Source organism: Arvicanthis niloticus, chromosome 6 (assembly GCF_011762505.2).
Source record: "Arvicanthis niloticus isolate mArvNil1 chromosome 6, mArvNil1.pat.X, whole genome shotgun sequence".
In the NCBI taxonomy this organism is placed as follows: domain Eukaryota; kingdom Metazoa; phylum Chordata; class Mammalia; order Rodentia; family Muridae; genus Arvicanthis; species Arvicanthis niloticus.
Window position 1 is genome coordinate 18,586,941 of NC_047663.1, and position 25,657 is coordinate 18,612,597.

Consider the following 25,657-nt stretch of genomic DNA (forward strand, 5'->3'; position numbering starts at 1 on the left):
CTCTCCACAGAAGGCAGCTTCCTCAGAGACTGAGTTCTACCTCCATAACACCTGGGGCAACATCCCCTCCACCTGGTGGGTCCTATGTTAGAGAGAGGATGCATGCTTTTCTGAGCTCACTGCAGCCCCTGAATTCAGCTTTGTCAACCTCTCTGTCTGCTCAGCTTCAATCCAATAGGTCAGCGCAAACCCAGGGGTGGACAGGCCATGCCTCTCAGGCTTAGGAGGGGGCTGATGAAAGCTATTGTCTAAAGCAGATCCGATCCAGAGGTGACCTGTTTATCTGTGACAAGCTCTTTGAGTCAATAAGGCAGGATGGTGATCCAGGAGCTGCCTGGAGGGTGGCATGTGATCGTGGTCTGGTCCTCTTCCGTCTTGTCAGCTTGAGCCAGGTTAAGTTCTCTGCAGCTCAGTGTCTCTGTGCAGACAAGCAGGGTCGTGATGTTGGTCCTGCCTCCCAGCAGGGGATGAGAGCACACATGAGAAGTGGGTGAGAACGTGTTTAAAGCCGAAGGAGGCATTTTGCCCAGTACTACACCCATCTTTAAGTTTTGGCTTTCCACATAGGATGACTCTTCTGCTGCGGGCTGATTTTTGTTGTTGCTCTTTTGTTTTATTCTTTTGCAGTGCTGGGACAGAGCCCAGAACCTTTTAAATTGCCTAAAAGTCAATTTTCAAATAATTCAGTTTCTGGAATACAGAGCCATGAAAACTACTTGGGAGAATAAGTTATCACATAAAATTTATTCATGGTGACTGTTTTTGTGATGCTAGGGATTCTAGGCAAATATTCTACCACTGTGCTACAACCCTCTGCTGGGGGGCAGATGTTTAATAAGTACCTGCCTCTTATTAGGCTCTGAGCTATGCAGGGACAAAAGACACATCTCCCCTGAGGATGGTGGACAGAGAATTGAGATACCTATTCTAAGTGCCAAAAGGGAACACAAGGTACCACGGGAAACAACAGGGTTGGTGAGAATCCACAGCCTGGGTTTCGAAGGTGCTCCCCAGGGGACGTGAAGTCACAGCTGGAGCTCAAAGAGTAAGTGGGAATTGGTCAGGTCTGAGACAGAGGGAAAGGTTAGAGGCACAGGGAATAGTAGATGCAAAGGCCAGAAGACACAGAGCCCTGAGGGGAGAGCATCAATGACCACTGCTGGCAGGGGAGCATTGCCAGGGACGAGGCTAATGAGGTGGGCTCCTGCATGACAAGAGGAAGCCAGTAGTCCTGTAGTCTGGAGCTATCAGGGAGCTATCAAAAGGCTCACTGTGTGACACTACAACCGGGTTTTAGAAAGGTTTTCTGAGAAACACAAGATTTGTAGAAAACAGAGGGAGGAAAAGGTGCTGATGTCTTGAAGGGATAACAGAATCATCCTATGTGGTCTTACCGAGACAGCCAGAGACATAAATGCGAGTGGTTTCAGAGGTAAAATGAACAGGTAGGCAGACCAGATTGATTGACTGATTTTTGAGGCAAGATCTCACTATGTAGCCATGGCTAACCTTAAACTCACAGAGATCTGCCTGCCTCTCTGTCTCCTGAATCTGTACTGAATGTTCCTTCCGCTGCTGCCTCCTAAACTGTGTAGGCATGTATAACTATACCCAATCATTTTTAGTTCTGTTCCAAGTTTGCCACCTCACAAACGAGAACAAACAGGCCAAGTGTGAAGTGGTGTTTGAAATCCCGGAAGCGGAGAACTGTGAGCTTCCAAAGATTCAAACAGAAGAAGTTCCAAAAGTATGAAGATCACACCATCCTGTCTGAGGCCCAATGCCCTCCAGATGTCTCTAGGTCACAAGGTGGACACTTTTCCTGTCTGTAGCTTCAACAACCCTGCCATCCCAACTCCCTGGCAGCCTCAGCCTTCTCTGCTTCAGAAACCCTCTGCTCTAGCCAAGGGAAATCACACAGACTATCATCTGAGCATGCCTTCCCCACTTTACCTCTCCACTTGCTGAGATGCCCTGGCCTGCCTCATCACACATCATCTGTGTACTTTAAGGTCCTGATGAAATCCCATCTCTCTGGAAAGCTTCTTGGTTTGAGATCATCTCTTCCTTACCAGCATCTTTCACCTCCTCTCCCTCTGTGGTTCTGGGTGTTGAGTCTAGGGCCTATGTATTCTCGGCAGGTGCTCTGCCACTGAGCAGTCTCCTCAGGCCCTTCCCCCATGGCAGATTTATAAGCTATCATACATCATTAGTTTCTCCTAAGCCCTGATCCTTGTCACCCCGACCAGATTAATTCTTTCAGGTCAAGTATCTATTTTGCTCCATAACAAACCACTTAAAAGTATAGTGTCTTAAGCCACATGTGGTGACTCACACCTTTAATCCCAGCACGTAGGAGACTGAGGCAAGAGGGTAGCAAGTTTGAGGCCATCTTGGGCACTGTGATACTGTCTCAATGCACCTCCTATCCCACTTAAAAAGACTTGGCAGCTTAAACAACATCCATTCCAATTGCATCCCTTAGTGTCATGGGATAGAGATTTGGGCAGAGGCTCCAAAGGGCCTCTACAGCTTTATGCCACATGCTGGCAGTCCCCAGCAGTGGGCATGACTATCTCCATTTGATATTATTACTTTCTAAGGCCAACTGGCTTTCACAGTCCTCCTTTGTTACCTAGGAGCAATGTGATGACTTCATGAGCTACCAGGTCAGTCTCAAGCTGTCAGCTAAGAGCCAGATTTTCCTTTCATGAACAGGACTTCTATTCCAGAGCCACCCTATCCTAATCCTCCACCTGCCTCTACCAACTGGTTTCAGTGTGTGAAAGCCAGGGTGCAGTAAACACTGGGGGAAAAAATCACATTCTAGGAATGCAGGAGATGCTATACTGCTGTACACTAAGCCTACAAAATCCCTAACTCAATTTCTTTCATGTTTTCTGTGAATGTTTGCTGTGGCAAATTTTAGACTGTCAACTTGGACAAACACCCAGGAGGGTTGGAGAGATGTTTTAGCAGTTAATACCATTCACTGCTTATCCAGAGGACCTGAGTTCAGTTCCCAGCACCCATATCAGTAACTCCATCTGCACTCAAGAGCACATAGTCACACACAGACACATAAGAAAAAGCAAACACCGAGGACGTACCTTCGGGTGTGTCTGAGAGGTTATTTCCAGAAAGGGCTGACTGAAGGGAGAATACTCACTGTGAATATGAGTGTCATCATCCCATGTGTTATATCCCTGACTAAATAAGACAAAAAAGGAGAAAGCCAATGGGGTACCAGCCTCTTCCTTCTGTTTTCTGCTGAGATGCAGTAAATAGCTGCCTACAGTCCCAGCACCATGAAGCTGTCTGCCACCATGACTTTGCTGCCAGGGTGGATGGTATCTTCTCACACTGTGAGCCAAAGTAAACTCTTCCTCTCCTAAGTAGCTTCTCCTCAGGCATGAGTCACAGCGAGGAGAGAACCAACTAGCAGACACAGTACACAGTTCAGGTGATATCTGCAATGTGTACCTTCACTAGCAAAGCACAGTAACGAATTGAGTCAGTAATTACCAGTAGAGGGAAGGATGTACAGCATCCTGTGTGCCAATGCAGTCAGCACTAGCAAATGGCACAAGGAACTGGAAAGGCAGGAAAAGCTACCGGGACCAATGCATTTAGGCCCTGAAGACCCATGGCATTATAAATAATAAAAGCTTTGTTCTCTTATTTTTTTTCTCATGGTGGCCAGCAATAGCACATTCAAAAATAAAGGACAAGGACAGGTATAGTTACTGGGCCCAAAGAGAGACAGTGCACAGCATAAAACAAATCTCTGCTGTATTTATTACAAAAATGAATATTACAAAAATGAATACCATCCACTCTGGCAGCAAAGTCATGGTGGCAGGCAGTTTCATTGTGCTGGGGATGGAGGCAGCTACTCACTGCACCTCAGCAGAGCAGAAAAAGAAGAGGAGGAAGAGGAGGAGGAGAGGAAGAGGAGGGAGGAATAAAAAGAATAAAGAGGAGGAGGAAGAGGAGGAGGACTGGCACTTTTTTCCTTATTCTTCCTATTCCCCATACATTCTGTAATACAATTTAAAACAAAGCGCCTATACAGCAAGGTCTGCAAAGATTTATCTGGGACCTTACACAAGCTAGAGACAATCCTACTGAGATACACACAAGCACACATATACATAACTTCCTGTGCATCCCTCACCAGCAAAGTACTAAAAAACTAAGAAAATAGCCTTTATCTACACCCCAAGCCCCCCCCCCCCCATTCACACTGTCCATTCAACCATAGCTGAACTTTGCCCTTCCCACAAACCTTCTACTGGTTCTTGAAGGCCCTATACCCATGCTTTCTTGATCCATGAACCCCTATTGCTCCTATCCAGGGAAATAGTCCTTAGATCAGTCATAGCCTAAATGTTGATTGCTAACTCAGCTTCAAAGTAACAGACAGTGGGAAGAGAAACATCAGGAATGTGTTTTACTTGGGTTCCTATTCCACATGTCTGCGCATGGTGCATAATAGATGTTCAATAAATGTGAGAGGAACTGGGAAATTTAATGTTAGGGAAAGAATGAATATGGGCGGGCAGTCTCTTGGGACACAAAACTGGGAGGGATGCAGGATACAGGAAAATCCAAGCTTCAACTCACCAAAGGAAGAGGAACAACTCCTCCCTTGGGAGGAACTGTAGATAAGAGCCTAGATGGATGGAAATGAGATGGGTCTGGGTGAAGACAAGTGTTTGAACCTTTCCAAGTCCTGATCCAAATGTCACCCGCCCTTCATGTCGTTACAAAATTTCCTATTGACAACCCCAGCCCAGTTCATTATCTTTATATTTATTTGGATTTTCTGCCTTTTGGAGTGTTTATTTGTATACAGATCATATTTCCTTTCCTAGTCCAAACTCTTGAAGTACATGACAATTTTGGTTGTTCCACGTCACACAGGACACATGCTAACCACTCACTTACTGTGGGTTTACTGGAAATGAACAGGAGATGGGGAGACTAGTGGGCGGGCAAGTTCGAGACAGGAAAAGCATCCGTCGTGAAGAGCGAGAGCCCCAGATCTGTAATTACACACTTCAAGAAGCCTAGCCGGAACGCGGGGCGAAGAGAGAGTCGCTGAGGCTCTGACGTCATTACCTCGCGACCGTCCTCTCCGATACCTGATTCAATCCTGAAGCTGGACTTTGGCAAAAACCTCCCCAGCCGCTCTCCGCGAGGCCAAGCCCAGAGCCACACCCATCCCTCGCGTCCTGCTTTTCTTTCTCGCAACCCCTTCTCCGACCTCATAACCACCACGGGACAGGCACACTCGCGGGCGCCCTACTCAGAAGGGCGGGTCCTAAGACCGGAAGCAGGAAGTGGGGGTTGTGAGGACGTGTTCCGAGAAAGCCGCAGGCCGGCTAGGCCGGCGTCATGGAGCCACTATACCAACAAACGAACAAGTGAGGGCTGCGTCGGGGAGCGGGCTGGGCTCGGCCCGGGCTGCGGCTCCTGGGGCTCGGGGCCCTGGGGACTGCCACTGTGGAGGCCGAACGTTTCCGTTCAGGCTGCTCCGCACCTCTTAGGCCCAGCGGGATGCTCTCTTATCCGGGAGGGATCCGGCCTGAACGCGAAGGCTTGGGCCGGGTAGCTCCTGCCGCAAGCCGTGACTGCCTATTGGGAAGGAAAAGTAGCACCCTTAGGTTGTAATACTTTGTCCAGCACCTGCCAGCTCAGTCTTCCGGATTGGTAGAGCTTAGGGAACAGAGGAACTGTTGATGAGGCTTGTGTCCATGAATTCACTGCTTAGTGGGAGTGTCAGGGGCCGTACGATAAAAGTGTGTACTTGATTGGATATTAAAGAACATATTTTTGTGATACAGAGACTGGTGCAGGTAAATAGTGACTATTATTGTTAGTCATATCGGATTACAAGTTAGCTTTAAGGGAATTAAAATTGAGTCTTAGCTTCTCATAACTAAATTAAGTTTCCTTGGTGGGTCCTTTTTTTCATATTGTCCTGTGTTTTGGGTACTTGCTGTGTTATGTGGCTGGACACGATGAGGGACCATAACTATGCTAGTTTAAGAACTTTCTATTGATCTATGACAGCACTGAAAAAAAATCTTACTCCTTGGGCCTGAAAAATGACATAAACTAATCGTCCTGCCTTCCCAATAACTCATAACAAAAAGAATGGAAATAAGATGGTGGCTATTCTCTTTTTACTTTGTCAAAAAAGTGTTTCGTTTGGGTGGAGGAAAATAAACTACATTGTAATGATAATTTGCATATTATATAAAAAATGTAGGAAGAGATATTTAAAAAAACTACCCCGTGTGTCATATGGATAAGGAATGAAGCAGAAAATTCTTTACATAGTGAGGTACATGGACCTAGTAGTGCACTGGGTTAATCTGTTAGTTGCTGAATTGACAAAAACAGCGTCAGAACTCACTAGAACTTTGAACCGAATCTGTGATTATCTCTTACTGTGAAGGTACATTGACATTAAATCAATTATTTAAAGTCATAAAACTGAAAAAATCCTGAGCACTGAATGATTGAAAAAAAAATGAAAAACAGGACATTTTACACTAGCAGTATCCTACTAGGATGGGCTTTAAAGAGGAGCTAATAGGCTACCATTTTGGGGATACTCATGTTCATGAAGATACATTTGTCCCTTGTGTTGTCTAGCCTGCCATTCTGAATCTCATCTCTAGATAGTTTGGGTTAAGTAGGCCTCAGATACAAACAGCTCTATAGTGAGCAGGCTTTTCTGGTGGTTTTAATCAGTAGTTAGTTTGAAGAACTATGATCTCAACATCAGTTTGTCAACTTGCCTTATGAGGTAATGACTAGCTACAGAGGTAGAGTGGAAGATGTAAAAATGCAAGTGTGTGTGTGTGTGTACATGTATGCTTATGAGCATGTATGTGTATATCCAAGTGTGTGTGTGTGTGTGTGTACATGTATGCTTATGAGCATGTATGTGTATATCCAAGACAGGATTTTATTATATAGCTGAGGTTAGCGTGGCTTAGACTGGCCTTGAATTTACAGTCCACCTGCTTCTTTGTCCCATGTTCTACTATGACAGGCAAGCACCACTGTACCCACTCCTTCCCTCCTTCCTCTCTTCCCTTCCCTCTCTTTCTATCCATCCATCCATCCATCCATCCATCCATCCATCCTTTCTTCCTTCCTTCCTTTCTGTCTTCATCATCCATCCATTTGTCTGTTTGAGATATAGTCTCACTGTGTAGCCCTAGCTGACCTGGAACTCATAGAGATCCACCTGCCTCCGTCTCTTGAGTTGTTGGAATTAGAGGTATGCACACCACTCTCATATTTGAAAAGCAGCAGCAGTTGAACTTACTGCTGTTTATGTTACATAGCATCTTCGTATCACACTGGGTTCTGCAATCTCTCAAATAATTGTTACCATAGCAGCTCAGTTAGAGGGTTGAGACAAGGAAGCACCAAGGAGTTAAGTGACTTGCTAAGTGTCTGTCAGATTTTTGTAGTTGCTCTCAATTTGCAACTGAGATCCTTTAACTCCCAGACCCTGTTTCTTGTTCATGGTAGACAGAGGTCGTGAGCCGCAGACTGACTGTGGTGGAGGTGAGCGGGTAGGTTTATGACTTTTTTTTCATTTAGGTGTTGTCCAGGCTGTTCTCAAATTCAAGATCCCTCTTCTAGGATTATAGACAGGGCCCTACTGGGGCCAACAGACTCACTGACTTCTTTAAAGACCAGTTTCATGTAATATTCTTGCTACAACATATGGAAAGCTTTAAAAACAACAGCATTGTCTCTTGCTTAACATGTACTAGCTCTCTGCTTAGCTATATTATCACCCAAGCTCATGATGGACTCCGTGCTAGACAAGTCTGAGACTTCTTTTTCTCTCATTGCCTACACCACCAAGTTGTGTTTGGGGATTACCTAGCACTTGGCTGTGTAGATGGTGTCTGGATCCTAGTTGAATGGAAACAGACTCTCCAAGTGTTAAGTTAGTAGCTTCCTCCATGCCTTTCACGATTGCCATGCTGTTTGCTGTCATTTCATAGAATGGAGTGTAGAGACTGGACTTCCTTTATTGATTATGTATTTTCTAATTCATTTACAGCTCCTCTTCCTCCTCTTCCTCTCCCTCTTCCTCCTTCTTCTTCTTAGACAGCTCTTAATTGTATGATTTGTAATTTGTAAAACTGAAATGTGGCATCTTGGAACTTGTGCCTTTTGCTTTGGGGACTCCCTTAAGCAAAAGTAGGTGGCAAACCCTTTTCTATTTCTTTTTTTTTTTCTTTCTTTCTTTCTTTCTTTCTTTTTTTTTTTTTTTTTTTTGGTTTTTCGAGACAGGGTTTCTCTGTGTAGCCCTGGCTGTCCTGGAACTCACTCTGTAGACCAGGCTGGCCTCAAACTCAGAAATCCGCCTGCCTCTGCCTCCCAAGTGCTGGGATTAAAGGCGTGTACCACCACCACCCAGCCCTTTTCTATTTCTTATGTCTATTTCAGGTATCTGAAGAGCATCCTGTGGTGTCTTGTTTAACCTGTCACAAATCTCAGTCTGTACTGTCTTCAGGCTCCATTTATCATAGATACCATGGAAGAAACCAACATCTTTAAAAACCAGCCAAGATTTACAGTTATAATCCTCAATGTGTCCTTTCCCACTGTAGATGACCTGAGGTTTCATTTTCCGCTTTCCCATGGACTATTGTGATTATGTAGTCTGTTTGTTTGTTGAATGTATAGATGAATGAATAACTTAAGTAATGAGTTTTATTACTTAACCATTATATTACCATCTGGAAAAACCTATTATTATTAGTTATTTTATTTATGAAATATCGCAAACATATAATGAGTAATTTCACCCAATATTAGGATTCATATTAATATATGTGCTTCATATTTTTGATTTTATAAACAAGCTGAATCAAAAGCACCTATATCTGTTCTAATCCCCAGAGCTAGTCACCCTCCTTGTCAGTGATTTTCAATGTATGCTACTTGTTTTGTGTGGTTTTTAGTTACCCAAATCAAATACTTAATGTACTAGGTTTTTCCTTTTTTGTTTAATATCATTTTTTCTTAAAAACGTAATGTCCATACTTATATGACTAGATCAAGCTTTTATTAACATTTTAATGTAGAGTGTGTGTGTGTGTGTGTGTGTAGGTGAGCCAGAACAGATCTGTTGTGAAGATCAGAGGGCAACTTGCAGGAATTGGTTATTTTCTTCCACCGTAAGTTCTGGTGATCAAACTCAGCTTGTCAGGCTTGGCAGTATGCGCTGTCACCCACTGAGCTATCTTGCTGACCGTACTAGCTTTTATTTAATATAATGAATTACTGAAAGTAATTAATGAATTACTTTCTTGATGAACACTTCAGTAGTTATTATATTATTAACATAGTGTTATTTGCATATGTCTCTCACTGACTAGATCCATGGTCCTTTATTTGAAATACAAGGAACATTGAAGAATTTGTTTTAGATATTTCAGAAAGAACTGTGTTGCAAGAGCATGGTGATTGATCCATGCCTTTAATCCCAGCACTTGGGAGGCAGAGAGGCAGATGGGTCTCTCTGAGTTTGAGGCCAGCCTGGTCTATATAGAGAGTTCTAGGACAGCCAGAGCTACATAATAGAGAGACCTTGTCTCAAAATATGTATGTATGTATGTATGTATGTATGTATGTATGTATACATGCATGCATGCATGTGTCTTTTGTCATGTAACATTTTTAACATAAGGGCAACATTTGACACATGAAAGGGGAAGTAAAATGTCAGAATTTGTGGAATAAAAGAAAGACCATAGCTTTAAGTCTGATCAATTTCCACCACATAACTGGTCTGCTACACACTTACAAGTTTTTACTATAGATATATAGCTTGGGTTATAGACCTGTACAGAAATGCTTTGGTGAACATCTATTGCAAGTCTTTGATAGTAACCAGAATCTCTGTAAAACTTATTGCTAAAAGTGTGATGCTGGGTCATAGTGTGTGTGGTGATGTTAACAGGTATTGTCAGAAAGCTCTTGAAGTATTTCACCAATGTATAATCCTGCCAGGCAGGTCTGAGACTGTCATGTATGGTTTTCCTACTTGTGTCTATATCCCAGGTTCCTGATGGGAGAATGTGATCTCACTGATTTTAACATGTGGTTTTCTGAGTTACCATTGACGTCAATCAGTCTTTATTTATTTATTTACTCTGTGTTTCCTTTTATGTCATTTGCCCTTTGGCTGTTTCTAAAATTGCTTTGTTAAACTTTTCCTTTTGGTTTGCAGGTGTCTTTACATATATATTCTGGACATCCATCCTAATATCTGCTATAGATGTATTTGTCTGTCTGTTGATGGGTGCTTTTAGTATAGTTTGTTTTGTATATTGTAGTCACAGTCACTTGTCCTTTTCTTTGGGGTGTGAGCATGGGTGAGGGTTCTTTAACTCAATATTATTTATGCATACTCTTTAAAGTTGTCTTCTTCTTTTTATATGATTTTTAATTGAAATAGAATTACATCATTTTTCCCCTTTGCTTTCCTCCCTCCAGCTCTGCCTAGCTACCTTCCCTTGAACCCCTCCCATGCTGACCCACTTTCAAAGTAATGCCCCCTTTTTGGTTATTATTGCTAAGTACAAATGTATGTATGTGTATGCACAAATATCTGTAAATACAACCTGCCCAGTCTGTTTTGTTGCATGTGTATATGTGTTTCAAGGCTTACCACTCAGCATTGGGCAGTCAGTAAGAGGGCTCACCCCTGGGAGAGTCTAGCTCTCTCTTCCAGCAGTCATTAGTTGCTTGGAGTTCTTTGTCTAGGGTGGGACCCTGCACAGATTTCCCCTTCCATGTTAACAGGTCCATTGATGCAGCCATTGTTCTGGTCTTGTTTGTGCAGCCATTTTTAGGAGAGACTGTTTCACAGCCAACTTCCTGGTGTTCCAGCTCCTGTAATCTTTCTGCTTGCTACCTGTTCCTTGATGTTCCCTGAGCCATAGATTCAGGGGCTGTGAAGTAGATGTATTCGTTAGGGCATGATCTGTTGTGTCCAGTTGTGGTTTTCTGTGGTGCTTTCCATTTGCTGTAAAGGGAGACTTCTTTGATGGGGGTGGTAGCTACAGTTATCCAGGAAAGATAGCTCGTACACAAAGAGCCTTTTTTATTTTTCAGAAAACTCATAGGTTTTGTTTTTTATGTTTAGTCTTGAACTTTCTTGATTTTTTTTTTGTTGGGTGGATTCCATGAAGTGTTTTCTCTATTCAGATGATAAATTAAACTGTCAGAATTTATTTAACTCTTTTCCAATTGACTTATGTCTCCAAGTCCCCAAATATGTGGCTGCTTCTGGGCCCTGACTTTGCTCCTGGGTTCAGGGTAAGATTGTCTTTGTCCTTGCACTACCGTCATATTTATAATTATTATGGCTTTGTAGTTGTCACTGAGGGTTAAACCTAGGTCCTGGCACATGTGAGGCAAGTTTTCTGTCACTGAGCTATATCCCCAACTTTTCACTTTTTATTGTGAGACAGTCTCACTAAGTTGCCTAGGTTGGCCTTGAGCTTTCAGTCCTCCTAACTCAACCTCCCTCATAGCTGGGATGATGGGCCTGTATCATCAGGCCTAGATTGCAGTAAGCCTTAATAGTGGGCATGAGACTCAGCTTCGTATACTTGTTCAGAATTGTGTTGGTTATGTTTTTTTCTTGTTTTAGCTGCTTCTATTTATTTTTTATTTTTTTGTTCCTTTTCTTGTAGAGAATGAAATCAGCTTTATGATCTGATTTAAGCCACCATTGCAAATTCACCACGTTGTCTATTTCCTACTTCTGCTAATAAGAATTCTAATTTTTCTACCTATTAACCCACCAGTCCACTGCTGTTGTCCTCATCCTGGTGTTCCATATATCAGAAACCTCCATCTGCATCCTTGCATTGCCTCCACTGCCCCCTGCCCTGCCTTGCCCCACCCTTTCCAAAGCACCCTGCATTTCCTTCCTGAAGCAGCTGACAGGTCTCAGACTCTAGTTGTGATTTCTGGTTGCTTCTTGGGATCACAGATCTTGCCTTAGAGCATTCAGGAAGTCTTAGACACGTGGATTGGCTCTCTGGTCACTTACAAGAAAGCTATGGAAAAGGCTAGATGCACTGAAATGATATTGGGGCACCTGGCTGGCCCTGGTAAAATTTGAGGTCAGGGTATATAATGTTCACGGTAGAGAAGATTGTTGAGCTTTCCTTTAAGGGCTGGAGATGAGGCCTCCTTCACACAGGCCCTATGTAGAAAGCCTTATATAAGCACGGGAGGCCATTGGGGCCAACATAGACAACATTCCAAGGGCTGACAAGTGATGGGGGAACCACTAGGAAGGGTTTGGAAGGTGACTTTGGCCTGGAAAGTCTCCAGAGAGTGCTCTGGGGCTAATGTCTGGGACATGTTGTATTTCCAAATGAGATGGCAGTCCTCCTCCTGTTGTCAGGGGAAGGTGTTTACAAAACAGGAGATACCTGTCTCTCAGAGCCATGCCCTTAAGTGTTCCTTCCACTGCCTGGTCCCCCCTGCTCTTTCTCTCCCTGACTGTCTTCCAAGCAGTCCATTTTGCTTTTACCTCATGTGAAATGCCTTGCATACCTTCTGCAGATCATTGTCTTCCATCCTTTCTTCACTAAACCTCATTCTACCTTCTTAAAAGTGATGCTCAGACTTGCATTCAAATCCTACACGATGGCATGCACAACTGTAATCCTACACGATGGCATGCACAACTGTAATCCTACATGATGGCATGCACAACTGTAATCCTACATGATGGCATGCACAACTGTAATCCTACATGATGGCATGCACAACTGTAATCCTACACGATGGCATGCACAACTGTAATCCTACATGATGGCATGCACAACTGTAATCCTACACGATGGCATGCACAACTGTAATCCTAGCACTGTGTGGGCCAAGGCAGGAACGTCACAAGTTCAGGTCAAGCCTGGGCTATGTAAATGGGATCTCTTTTGAAAACCAAGCAAACACAATTCCTTCCACCCACAAAACTCTAGTTTACACTTTCTTAGCCGCAGCCTTTCCATCTCCTTGGCTGCACTGTACACAACTCCTCCCTCAATTTTCTGTTTGTTTCTGCTTGTGTGTGTGTTGGGTTTTTTGTAAATCTTCGAAGGGATTTTTCATGTCTATCTGGCCTGTCAGTTCCTAATTACATTGTTTCTCAGGGACAAGGATTCTATCTCCCTTGCCCTTTGACTCTTGGTAGGCACACCAGCTCAGCACATTGGGTCGCAGAACAGAGTGGGATTGGCTGGATACTGGTTGAGGTTTATCGCCTGCTGTGTGGCCTTGAGCAACTTACTTGACCTTTCTGGGTTTCAGTTTTTATTTATAAAATGAGAGCAGTGATAATGCTTTTCCTCTTGGGGTTATTGACTTAGCAGTGTCTCAGATACAGTAAGCACTCACCAAATGCTAGCAATATAATTATTAGCATTAGGATATTCAAAACGATGCCAAAATGGGTGGCCTAAAGTGCCACGTACAAATTTTACAGTTGAGTAGCACTGTCAACTTAGATCAGTTGTAAGATGGCATTAGAAAAAGTTGTCTTTCCTGACTGAGGTGCTAGTGATTACTCCTGTCTCACTCATTTCCTCTCTTCCTTTGATAGGCAGGTCCACGAGGTCCAGTCTCACATGGGACGCCTGGAGAGGGCAGACAAGCAGTCTGTGCACTGTGAGTAATTAACCAGGGAGAGCGGAGTCCTTTCTCCGATGACACGGCTAATGGGCTGGGTTTCCTGACTGCATTCTGCCTCCGGGGGCTCAGTGACTCAGCATGGAATGAGTTGCTGTTAGAATGGACAGAAAAACCCTTTGGCCAATAGATTTCCCCGATTGTGCCCTTTGGAGTCCCACCAGTTTTATCCCCCATTACCCTTCCACTCAACCTGACATGGCCCTATGGGAATGGAAGTTCTTTTTCCATCTGTCTTAATCTAATTACCTAGTCTGAAAATTCAGACATGTTGACCTGGAACTGGCCATCTCTTCTGAGCTGAGAACTCTGGCTTCTTAGTAGGATTATTCAGACAACTAGCAATATTAATTAGTTTAGTTCCCACACCACAGTTTCTTCTGTGAAGCCTGTGGGTTGTGGTTCAAAGTTTTTTGGTTTTGTTCCAAGCAAAGGCCACTTACTTAGCCAGCCTTATAGACCTCCCTCGGAAGCTCTTGTCACCTCACTGCCCAGCTCTGGCCAGCCCTCTTTCTGCTTCCTCCCCAGCCTGTTCTTTCCCTTAGCTGTGCACCCTACAGTGCTCTAATCTAAACTGTGGTGTTTGCTGCAGGTGTGCAGGCCTAAGAGGAGGGTGGTCCTGGGGCTGTCACTTCTTGTGGGGGAGGCAGCCGCCTGGGTGCGCGCTCTATGCACTTTAGTTTCTGCTCACTGGCCTTTGTTTGCCTTCCCAGCAATCTCACTGTTGCCTGATTAGAAATGGAAAGAGGTCATTTTGACAGCTTTATCAAAGGGGATAAGGAAAATGACTATCATATTTTCTACCTCTGTGGGTTCTTTCCTGGGTCTTTCCGATTGATATGTGGTCTATTTTGAGGGCTGTAACACAGCTCAGCCTACCCATTCTTTCTGAAAGCCTCTGGGTATTTCCATACTAATCTTCCCTTTCCTTTATGCCTTTTTTTTTTTTTTTTTTTTTTTTTTTTTTGGTTTTTTTTTTTTTTTTTGGTTTTTTGAGACAGGGTTTCTCTGTATAGCCCTGGCTGTCCTGGAACTCACTCTATAGACCAGGCTGGCCTCGAACTCAGAAATCCACCTGCCTCTGCCTCCCAAGTGCTGGGATTAAAGGAGTGTGCCACCACTGCCCGGCTCCTTTATGCCTTTTATTTTTCTTTCAGCCTCATTATTATAAGGAGACTTCAGTTAGGAAACCTTTTTCCTAGGGGTTTATAATCCATATCTAAGAGCAATCTCAAATAGATCTATCAGAAAATTTAGCTTAATAGGATTACATGGGCAGCCTTTCGGTATTCATTTTATTTTCTAATGGTGGAGAGTTTATGTCTACAGACATGCCTTCTACTTTAAAACCAGGGCAGCTAACAGCTGTGTGTGCCTGTGTCTGTATGGCCTTAAGGATGAATGGATACAAGGATACAGTGCTTTGAGACACAGTAGACCTTGAATTGATTCATCTTTGTGTACATTGTGCTCCTTTTGGAATACATATGTTTTAGTTTGTGTTATAGAAACATGTCTATCACTTTTACTTTGTTGTTGTTGGGGTTTTGTTTTGTTTTGTTTGTTTGTTGAGACAGGGTTTTTCTGAGTCTGTAGCCCTGGCTGTCCTGGAACTTGCTCTGTAGACCAGGCTGGCCTTGAACTCATAGAGATCTGCCTGCCTCAGCCTCCCAAGTGTTGGGATTAAAGATATGTGCCACCATGGCCAGGCATGATTTATCACTCTTAATTTAAGTTCATTATCTTTTTTCCAGCAGTTATTCTTTTTTTCCCCCCTCTCTTTTTTTGTGTAGTAGTAGAAAATGAAATCCAAGCAAGCATAGACCAGATATTCGGCCATCTGGAGCGCCTGGAGATTTTGTCAAGCAAGGAGCCCCCGAATAAAAGGCAGAATGCCAAACTGTGAGTGTTGACCCCTGACATAGCTTGGATACTGCAGGCCCATAAGGCAGACCTTTCCCTCATTGGAAGCTATAGAGTATTCTGAAAATCTGGGTACATATTAAAGAAATGAAGTCTTTGCGAAGATAAAGTTTCCCCAAACACACAGTTCTATGTAAGCCATAGACTGTCCAAATTTAACAGTATATTGACCTGTGGTCATGGTCCCTTATTTCATGCGGGGGGGGGGGGGGAGGACGGGGGGATTATAATCCATTGTCTCTTTGAGGTAATTTTGGAAATAGGCATTTTCTGACTAGACCCCTGGTCACTGAAAGTTTAATACTGCTGGGGAGTCTGGCTCTGCTGTTAGGTTCCCACTGGCGACTGTGGGGCTGAAATGCACTTGTACTCCTAATCGCTTCAATCAGTCTGCTTATAATGAAGTACTGATTGAATCTTTGATACTCCACCGTGAAATTCAAAGGAAAGCTACCCTCACCACCACTCCAACCCCTACTCCCAAAAGTTTCATGAAACTTCATGGCTGCTCTACCTTAGAGCTGCCCTTGGGCTTCTTTCAGGAGTACAGTATAACCCTCGGAAGGTCAAGAAGGGGTCATCAAGCCTGCTTCCTGTCACTTGTTCCCTGAAAACTCAGAGTCCAGCAGACATTTAAGTAAAGTTTTTGGAATTGTATGTGATTGTACCCACCATAACAACAGTCTGCTGCTTGACTCAACATCTTTGTTTAGGTGCAGGTGGGCCCTGTGGGGAGAAGCGAGTGTAAAGCCAGCTGCCCTAGGATTTAATCTCTGTCTCCATTAACTCCAGCCGTGTCGACCAGCTAAAGTATGATGTCCAGCACTTGCAGACTGCCCTCAGGAACTTTCAGCACCGGCGCCAAGCCAAGGAACAGCAGGAGAGACAGCGAGACGAGCTTTTGTCTCGCACCTTCACCACTAACGTAAGCCAGACACTAGGGGTTGGCAGGTGCCTGACAGGTCAGACTGAGTGCAGTTGGTAATAGGCGTCACCTATTAGCGGGGTGCCTGAGGCTGACTCAGGAGGAGACCAAATGGAAATGCGGGACTTTGTGCATTGTCACTAAGACCATGCCTGAGTGGGGGATTTCTCTCCAAACACAAAAACCTGAGGAGGAAGCAGTTAAACTGAAGCAGTGGGCAGAGACGAAAATTACCTGGTTTGACTAGTCCACTGCAGAGGTGGACGTTCACATGGTCCAGATGCTTTTGTGATCAGATAGAGACAGATGATTAGAACTTAACCCATCTGGAGAGAGGACAGCATCAGAAAACTGCCTCCAGGCACTTGCCACTGTGCCACTGTGCAGTGTGTGTGTGTGTGTGTGTTTATATGTTTGTGTGCACGTGTGCATACCCGTACCCCTCAGGTCTGCCTGCCCCTGGTTTGAATGGCAATTTGGAGGAATTTGTTAACAGATGTTTAGTGTTAGATGGATTGCTTGACTTAAGTCTTGGAGTAGCCTGTTGGTTTGCGTGTTTGATCTCTTAGAGCCCTGCCCTGTCCTCTAGCCTCAGTAGGCTCATTCTCCGCACGTGCAACCTCCTGGCCCTTTTCAGGGACTTACGTAGTGTGTTCTACCAAACGAGGTGGGTTGGAGCTTCATATCTTGTCACTTTCTAAACCTGCCTGTAGAATTCCTGGCTTAACACCTGTGTAGAGCCACACTGTAGACAGCAGCACTGTGAGCCAGCCTGGTGACTCTCACTGCACACAAACTGGGCTGCGGAGAGGACCAAGTCATCACCAGCAGTGAGGGCTCTCCTTCCTGCTGTTTGACTGGCACAACCTCCTGCCAGGCAGTGCCCCTCCAACACAGAAGCCCCGATTCCCATTGGCAGATGGTTAAACCGTTGCTTCATCCCCTGCTGCAGTATGTTTCTTCCAGTGCATCAGGTTGCGGCTTCACGGGTTGTTTTTTCTTGAGCAGGTGGGCAGGCAGACTGTGGTGATCAACAACTCACCAGTGCAGTGCTGTAAGCTACTGAGAAAGATAGCATATGACATGATACGGCACACTCAGGCATTTTTAGGCTAGACATGACCTCTCAGGATGACTTTGTTGATGGCCAGCTTGGTGTGTCACCAGGCTGCTCCTAAGCATTGACTCACCAAATGAAACCTCTTCAGGTCACCTCACCCATTCTAAAGAGTGCAGACTAGCACCCTTCACTTTTCAGCTGGGAAGGCAAGGCAGGTTTCTGTGTAAAGTCACTCAGTAAGTGCTTGTCAGAGAAGGAGAGTCATTGGTTCTCTTAAACACTAGAGTTAACACCAGGGTACCAAGTAAACATTTGAGAAGATTACTAAACATGGCTCCTTCCTTTGAGGAGCTTCCGTATTAGCAGGAAGATTCAAAATGTCCACCTAAGGCTGGTTCTGAACTTGAGCTGCAGAACAAATGGTTAATCACCTGCCTGTGGGAATCGGGGTTTCCGATGTGGAGGGGCACTGCCTGGCAGGAGGGTGTGCTGATCAGACAGCAGGAAGGAGAGACAATCACTGCTGGTGACAACTTGGTCCTCTCTCCAGCCAGACTGTGTGCGGTTAGGGCCACCAGGCTCGCTCTCAGTGTTGCTGTCTACAGTGTAGTTGAAATTGAGAGTTGGCTGTGCACGCAGCCCTGGGATCCTACCTATGTGGACAAGTTACTCCATCTCTCTGGGCTTCACCTTCGTCATCTGCAAAATGAGGAGAGCAGGAGTAGCTCCCAGCAAGCTGAGTGAGTTTAGAGAAATCGCCTGTGAAGTGAAAGGGCTTGGTCTGTACTGATAGGGCATCTTCAGTCAGAAAGTCTAGAATCCAAGGAGTGCTCCGTAGATACATCCATTCCTGAGTCTGCAGAGCCCTGAGATCTGAGGCCCTTAGTTCCCAAGCATTTCAGAGAGCTGCTGCTCAGCTGTAGACTCTCTCTTTTCCACTGCCCTTTCTTTCTTTAGCAACCTTCTCTTGCCTCCCCAGAACTGTGTTTCCATCCCGAACACCCTTCGGCCTTCAGTAGAAAGCTCTGCCCCTTTGATCTGTAGTCTCAGTCTAATCGAAGGGATAAGCAAGCTATAGATAAAATAGCTAAAGAACAAAAGTAAACATGTAATAGCACTCGAGCACGAACCCCTGTAAAGGAACATTTGAGAAGCTATCTTTGGGAGGAGCCAGAAAAAACCTTTAGGAGAAATGAATGAAGTCTGGACGGAGTGGCCAGGTTTTCCTCAGTGGGGAAATGTGACATGAACAAATCAGCACTACAGCAGAACTCCCTTGGAGAGCAATGAGTCTGACGCCTCTTCTGCTGTGTGAGCAGATCCTGCCCCTTTACACACACCTTTGCTTTCCTTTTTCTTCTCTGTTGGCCTCTGATTCTTGCATTCGTCCTTCTAGCTCTTCTGGCTTGACCTTGGCCAAAAAGGCAGAGTAGTAAGATTTGGCCAGAGCCCAGGAGCTGACAAGCCAAGCTAACCAAGTGCCTGCGTTTCCTTCACAGGACTCTGACACCACCATTCCCATGGACGAATCACTGCAGTTTAACTCCTCCCTCCAAAGCATTCACCACGGCATGGATGACCTCATTGGAGGCGGGCACAGTATTCTGGAGGGACTGAGGGCCCAGAGACTGACCTTGAAGGTGGGGCCCCTGCTGGAGAATAGAAGGCCTCTTATTTTGTCCTTGTCCTATAGTTTAGCTCGGTGTTTGTATTGTTTCTGTGTCCCCAGCTCCCATGTGACAGACAGTAAGCCCAAGCCCTTGAACTTGCAAGTTTGCCGGTGCTTGTTACGAACACAGTGGCATTTCTTAATAGCTAGGGCTTTGCCCTTCTACTGACTCTGCATGAAATTGAGATTGCCATAAAGGGGACCGATGACAGACTGAGAAATGCTTCTTTAGATTTGCTCTTTTAAGAACAAAGGCATGGCACTCTTCTAAGGTGGTTTTCTTTGGGATTTCGGCTGTGCAGTGCACAGGGAGGTCCCAGGCTTCTCTTCTCACAGCCACAGGTATTCCGAGAAGCCTGCCTTGTTTGTACTGCTACGACCCTGACCCCTAGGAGTGGTTTTCAGAAACTTTACATAGATTGCTGTCAGTCATGGCGTTTCAGCCTCAGTCTTTTCCTGTTTCAGCCCTGATGGCTCTGGGGGTGTGGGCTGTCTGTTATCTGGGTGTGATCCTCTAGAATAAAGTACTGCCAGCCACTGGGCTGTGAGAAACAGTCACTTGGAAGTGTGACCATTATCTTAGTTTTTATTGGATCACAGAGTTGTCTGCTCTATAGGACCCCAGTGTGTTTCTGAGCAGCTCCCACCGTCTTTACCAGGGAGAGGCACAGATAGGCCTGTTGATGCTCACCTCCTGCAGACAGTCACAGTATTCCCAATGGCTCAGGAGGGTGCTCCTCCTTCAGAATAGCCACTGAAAGAGTCTACACAGAGCTCTACAGTTGGCTGCCCACTGTTGTTGGGTTTTGTTTTTGTTTTTGTTTTTGTTTTGTAGAGAACTGCCCTTTTCTGCTCTCAGGGACAGTCAAGACTTATAAAAGGCATCCATATGGCACGACTGCAGAGCTAGTATGGTTGAGGTTGTTGATGGAGTGTTAGCATCTTCCTGAAGCCCGGTATCACCAAGGAATCCATGTGCTGTTAGCAGAGGTGGCTTGGCAGGAAGCCTGTTGACATGGTAAAGCCTGACCCCTGTGATTTCTGAGTCACTCTTTTCTGCATCCTCCTTCTGCCCATCATGCCTCTTGATCTCTCCCTGCCTGGGCCAGGGAGTGTTCTTCCTAGATCATTTGAGAGGAACAGGGGCACATGAAAGAACTGGTACAATTACTTTGATTTTAAGTTTGGAAATAGGTACTTTTTGAAATTAATGTTCACTCTCGTGCTTTGGAAGGCATGACCACAGAGTATTCTGTACTTTGATCCTGAGACAGGATCTGTAGCACGTTTCTCATTTCCTCACTGTCGTGAAACTTTTTCTAGTTTCCTCTGGCAGCAGACAGATTTGACTTGAGACCTCCATTTTATTTTTATTTTCAGTATAGAGAACCAAATGTAAGGCTTTATACGTGCTAACCTGTCACTGTAGCAGTGGGCCACATCCCCAGCCCAATATTCCTTTCTTCGGTGTTTGAGACAGTATCTCATTATGTGGCATTTGTTAGCCTGGAACTTGCTATATAGATCAGACTGGCCTTCAACTCACAGGGATCTGCCTGCCTCTGCATCCTAGACATTGAGATTAACGTATGCACCACCATTCCTGGCCCAGAATCCTTCTTGATGAGGCTTGTTGGTTTGCTGATCCTTGTCTGGGTAGACCATGGGCTCTGAATTCCTGCCCATGTTACTTTGCATCTCCTTCACCTGGCATCTCCCAGTAGCTTATTAATGGGTGTTCCTTTCAGAAAATGAATGTGAGGCTGAAGGTTAGGCCGTCTGTCTAAGCACAGTGGGTGCCACGTGTCTTGACCCTGTACTTAGTTTTGTTACTTCATAAGAAGCTGAATATACACTTAAAAAAATTAGAAAGCAATGAGAGAGAGCAGGCCCTATGGCTTAGATGTGATGCGTGGCAGTGTTTATGTGTTTATAGAAGAAGCCTTTTCTGTTCTTTTGCTCCTTCCTCCCTCCCTTCCTCCCTTCCTCCCTCCCTCTCTCCTTCCTTCCTTCCTTTCTCCCTCCCCCCCCTTTCTTTCTTTCTTCCTTTTTTTTTCTTTTTTGAGGCAGGATCTCTCTATCCCTGGGTAACCTTGGAACTCATAGAGAGATCTGCCTGCTTCTGCCTCCCAGTTTGTAGGGTTAAATGTATGTACACCCCCCCCCCCCCCAAGCCTTTGCCATATTTCTGTCTTTGCTTCCTTTCCCACTTCAAACTCCCTTGTGAATACCCACTTTAACTCACTCAGTAGAAGCCCTAGAGAGTCACTCTACAAAGTGACAGGTCATTGTCAAGGACTGCTGGACCTAGGGAGCCGAGAAAGGTTTTCACATAGCTTTTAAGAATATGTAAGATATTTCCGAAGCGTTCACAGGAAAATGGTTGAGCATGAACCCAGTTGGTACTGTTTGTGTGTTTGGGTAATGTCATGTGTCACCATCGAAAAGACTTTCAGGAAACTGGTAGTCATGGAGCATTTCAGGTCATTGGGCCCGTGACAGCAGCACTGCTCCCAGCCAGATCATGGCTGGGCACTAGCACAGCTCATAAGGCAAGGGTGCTACCAAAAACGACTCTGCCACATTTGATGATTTACTGTGTGTAAACGACAGCAGCTGGGGACATAATTGCAAAGCTGAAATGGGGCTGCATGGGTGCTGCGAGCTCCAGAACTGCTCAGCGGTGAAGGTCTCTATTGTGGCAGTTCCTGCTGGGAGCAGGTGTTCCAGCAGGGCCTCAGCTGTATGTAAACCTTTCTGGAGAAGACCTGCTAATACTAGCTGCTGCTGCTTACCACTGTCCAGCAACTCACCTGTCAGTCTTGTACCCAAAAATGAGAGTGGCCCTTGGCCCCAGGATCAGCTGCTTTATGGCTCATCCTTAAAATAATGGTGTGTGAGGCAGATCTCTCAGCAGATTAGAGCTACTGTTCTGGGGATCCAGGTTTGATCCCCACTACCCACATCGTGGCTAACCATCTGTAACTCCAGTTCCAGGGTATCCAATGCCTCTTCTGACCTCTTCAGGCTTCTGCATGCATGTAGTGCACACACACACACACACACACACACACATACATATTGAACTTCATATGATGGTATTTACACTGTTGTGTGTGGCTTCTTCCTCTATTATAAATGTTCATTCATGTTATGACATGTTTGGTTACATATGCTAATTAGGTCCTTTTTATTGCTAAGACATGTATCTATATCATAACGTGTGAGTGTGTGCACAGGTGTCCTCCATCACTCTCTGACATTGCCCATCACTGAATCTGGGGCTAGACTGGTGGCCAGCAAGCCCAGCAATCTTCCTGTCTCAGTACTGTACAGCAGTGAGGCTTGCAGGCATAACTACACCTGGTATTTTACATGGATTCTGGGGATCCAGACTCAAGTCCTTATGCCTGTACAGCAAGAATACCTACCCACTGAGACATCTCCTAGCCCCAATTTTTGTATGCAGTGTGAATCAAGGTTCCCTTTTTTACTGATACGTGAACTGTACTTACGTACATGTATGATGCATGTATATGCTATGTAGCCAATTCCAGCACCATTTGTATAAAAGACTTCTTACTCTTTGACCATACATGGCCAACATCTAGTTGGCCATGGCAGAATGAATCTGTTTCTGGTGAATATTGCTTTCGTCGTCTCTGGGCATGACCAAGAAGACAGTGTCTGTTAGTAAAACCCTGGCTTGTGGTGACCTTTAGCCACCCTTGGCAATGAGGCTGACCTCCGCTTTGCTTTCTCTTCTTCTCTCTCCAGGGGACTCAGAAAAAGATCCTTGACATTGCCAACATGCTCGGCTTATCCAACACAGTGATGAGGCTAATTGAGAAGCGGGCCTTCCAGGACAAGTACTTCATGATCGGTGGGATGCTGCTCACTTGTGCAGTCATGTTCCTTGTGGTACAGTACCTGACATGAGCCAGCTGTACCCAGCACTGGACAGCCTTCCCATTGTATGCGCATGTGCAAGCAGGAAGTGGGCTGGGAGGCCCTTTTGAGATGTATGCCTTAACTGTGAAGACACCTCTCCCCCAGGACTAATCGTGGCTTAGTATCAAACCTGCTTTGTTTCCTGTGACATCTGGGGAGTAGGACTTAGGGTCACCAAGGTGTGTGGTGCTTAGGAAGCGGCTCAAGACCCTGTTCTCTGGCTTTCACTCGGGGGAAGAATGGCTGGGTTTTGTGGTTTGTCCACACAGCTGATGCTCTCCCTGGAAAGTGTGCATTGTGAGGCTTGCACACAAGACTGTCCACACTGTTCACTCCTGGTCATCACCAGCTTTTGTGGCTCTTGGTGGGTGGGCTGGAGCACAAGTGAGAAGATGAGAAGAGAGGTCTTTCCCTGTGCTGTCTGGGATAGATCAGTTCTCACATCCTTGCTTCTAGCCACTGCCCAGCCCCAACCCCTAAGAAAACATGACATGTAGGTGACTAACTGCTAACACCGGCACCCTTTCCTGGAAGCAGCTACTCCAGGGAAGCAATGCTGCTGCTGATAACAAGCGTTTCCATGCCACAGTTGCTGGGTGTTTGTCCTTCCTGAAGTGCAGCTAGCAGTGTTCCCAGGGAGTGTTCAGTCTGGACACTGAAGCCCTGAGTCACCAGTGTTTTCCAGTTAATACAGCAGGTGGCTCTCACAGTTCAGCTCAGACAGTAGCTTGCCACCACCACCCAAGCTTTGATGGGTAGGCCTTTGCTACTTTGAAAGTAGCCATGAGCAGAGGGTGACTCGTCAGTTACAGATTCATCTAGTTCTGCCATCTCAAATTCTTTGACTATCTCTTCCTTGAAATATATTAGCAATATATCAATCAGCTATGCCTCCATTTTTCCCAGCCCTCATAGGCTACCCTGGGGATGTCCCTGGTAAGTATGTTTTTGTGACTGTTTCAGGGACCAGGTCATTTTTACTTTTCCCAGCCGTGATTAAGGTTGTGTTAGTACCTGGTGTATTGCAGAATTTGTTTGAAAGTTAATGTATTTTGAGCACACTTAATGTGATTAATCTCTGCAAGTACTAGAATGATCTAGTGAATTTATTTGTTCATCAGTCACAAGCCCTGCCCACCCAAGCAGTTCTAAATTTAGTAGCCTTCTAGTAGGAAAAACAGATGCCAGAATTTCTAAGAACTGGAATCTGGTCAGTATTAATCCTTCCTTTGATTGCCCTACCTACTTCCGGTGTTTGCTTAAGTGTCCTCTGCTGTCCCCCTCTTCACAGTACATGTTACATCTCACCCCTCCTGTTGAGTAGCAGTTGGTCTCTGGGGTACGTCTGTGGCATCCTTCTGGGGAGCTTTCTCAACTGTACAAACTTTAAACCTGAGTTTCCTGGGTACTAGCTTCAGTTCTGGTCAGATGCAATGTCTGTTGCTCCTTCCCTTTAGGCTAAATGTGCCATAGCTGGCCAGAAAGGAGGAATGTGCCCCCTCTAGGAAGAACTGATAGTCTGCAGAGTGGAAACAGTGGCCTGCAGCATCTCCAGACCTACATCTCACTTTGGGGAGGCAGAGGGACATGGGCTCTTGGCTGGCCATAGAGTCCATACTCCACAGACCTGATTCCTTTGCCCCCTGGCACCGGAAGTTCCCACTGGACAGCATGCTTTGGAAAATGTACGAGCTGTAACTGAGCCATTCGGACTCAAACTGTGGGCAGCAAAGGCCCAGCCCCTGCAGCACATTATGCTGTCTGCCTCTGTAGCAATCCTTGGCTTTAGAGAACTTGATGTCCCGCTTTCACAGCCAGGTCTCCCTTGGAATGAAGTTGTGGTGAGGTGATCAGCATCGCTGCCTGGGGCAGGAAATGGAAGCAGAGGATCTGGACTCCGAGGGGCATTGAGCTGGTTGCCTAGGATGCCCTTCCCTCGAATTTCCATTCAGTGCCTTGTGAGATCACTCTGACCTGATTGGGTGAACTGTCCCTCACAGTCTCCAGCAGAGGAAAGGGCGCCTAGCCTGAATGGGACGCCCTCTAGTGGAGGAGGGCTGCATTCTTATTGGAGCTTGTCGGAAGCTGCAGCCTACCAGGTGATGTGTACACCTTGGTGCAGTAGTTTAAGTGACAGGGTTTGACAGGTGCCAGAAGGAATCTAAGACTAAGTAAATAGATGTATACTCCATGTAGGAATGCTAAATCCTAGGACCAAGTAAATAGTAGGTTTTACAGGTTTCATTTTAGGCTTCTTCTCAAAAGCCAGCTTGCCCTGTTGGATTTAATAGCTTTGATTATATTTTCATCCCTTGTTTTCAGAACATATCAGCTAAATAAAGTTGAGGTTTATTTAGAAAACTTTAAAGAA

At 45.3% G+C, this 25,657-nt stretch overlaps 1 protein-coding gene across 2 annotated transcripts; it reads left to right on the plus strand.

The window, feature by feature from the left end:
• Nucleotides 1–4,959: 4,959 nt before the first annotated feature.
• Gosr2 (golgi SNAP receptor complex member 2) lies at nt 4,960–25,657 on the plus strand. Of its 2 annotated transcripts, XM_034506631.2 has the most exons (6): nt 4,960–5,429; nt 13,673–13,737; nt 15,552–15,660; nt 16,474–16,606; nt 19,166–19,306; nt 23,113–25,657. In XM_034506631.2, the coding sequence occupies exons 1-6, from the start codon at nt 5,401–5,403 to the stop codon at nt 23,272–23,274; spliced, it is 639 nt and encodes a 212-aa protein (XP_034362522.1). In that variant the 5' UTR covers nt 4,960–5,400; the 3' UTR covers nt 23,275–25,657. The 2 variants fall into 2 exon arrangements, with proteins under 2 accessions (XP_034362522.1, XP_076791777.1); XM_076935662.1 differs by lacking the exon at nt 19,166–19,306 and having other exon boundaries at nt 5,269–5,429.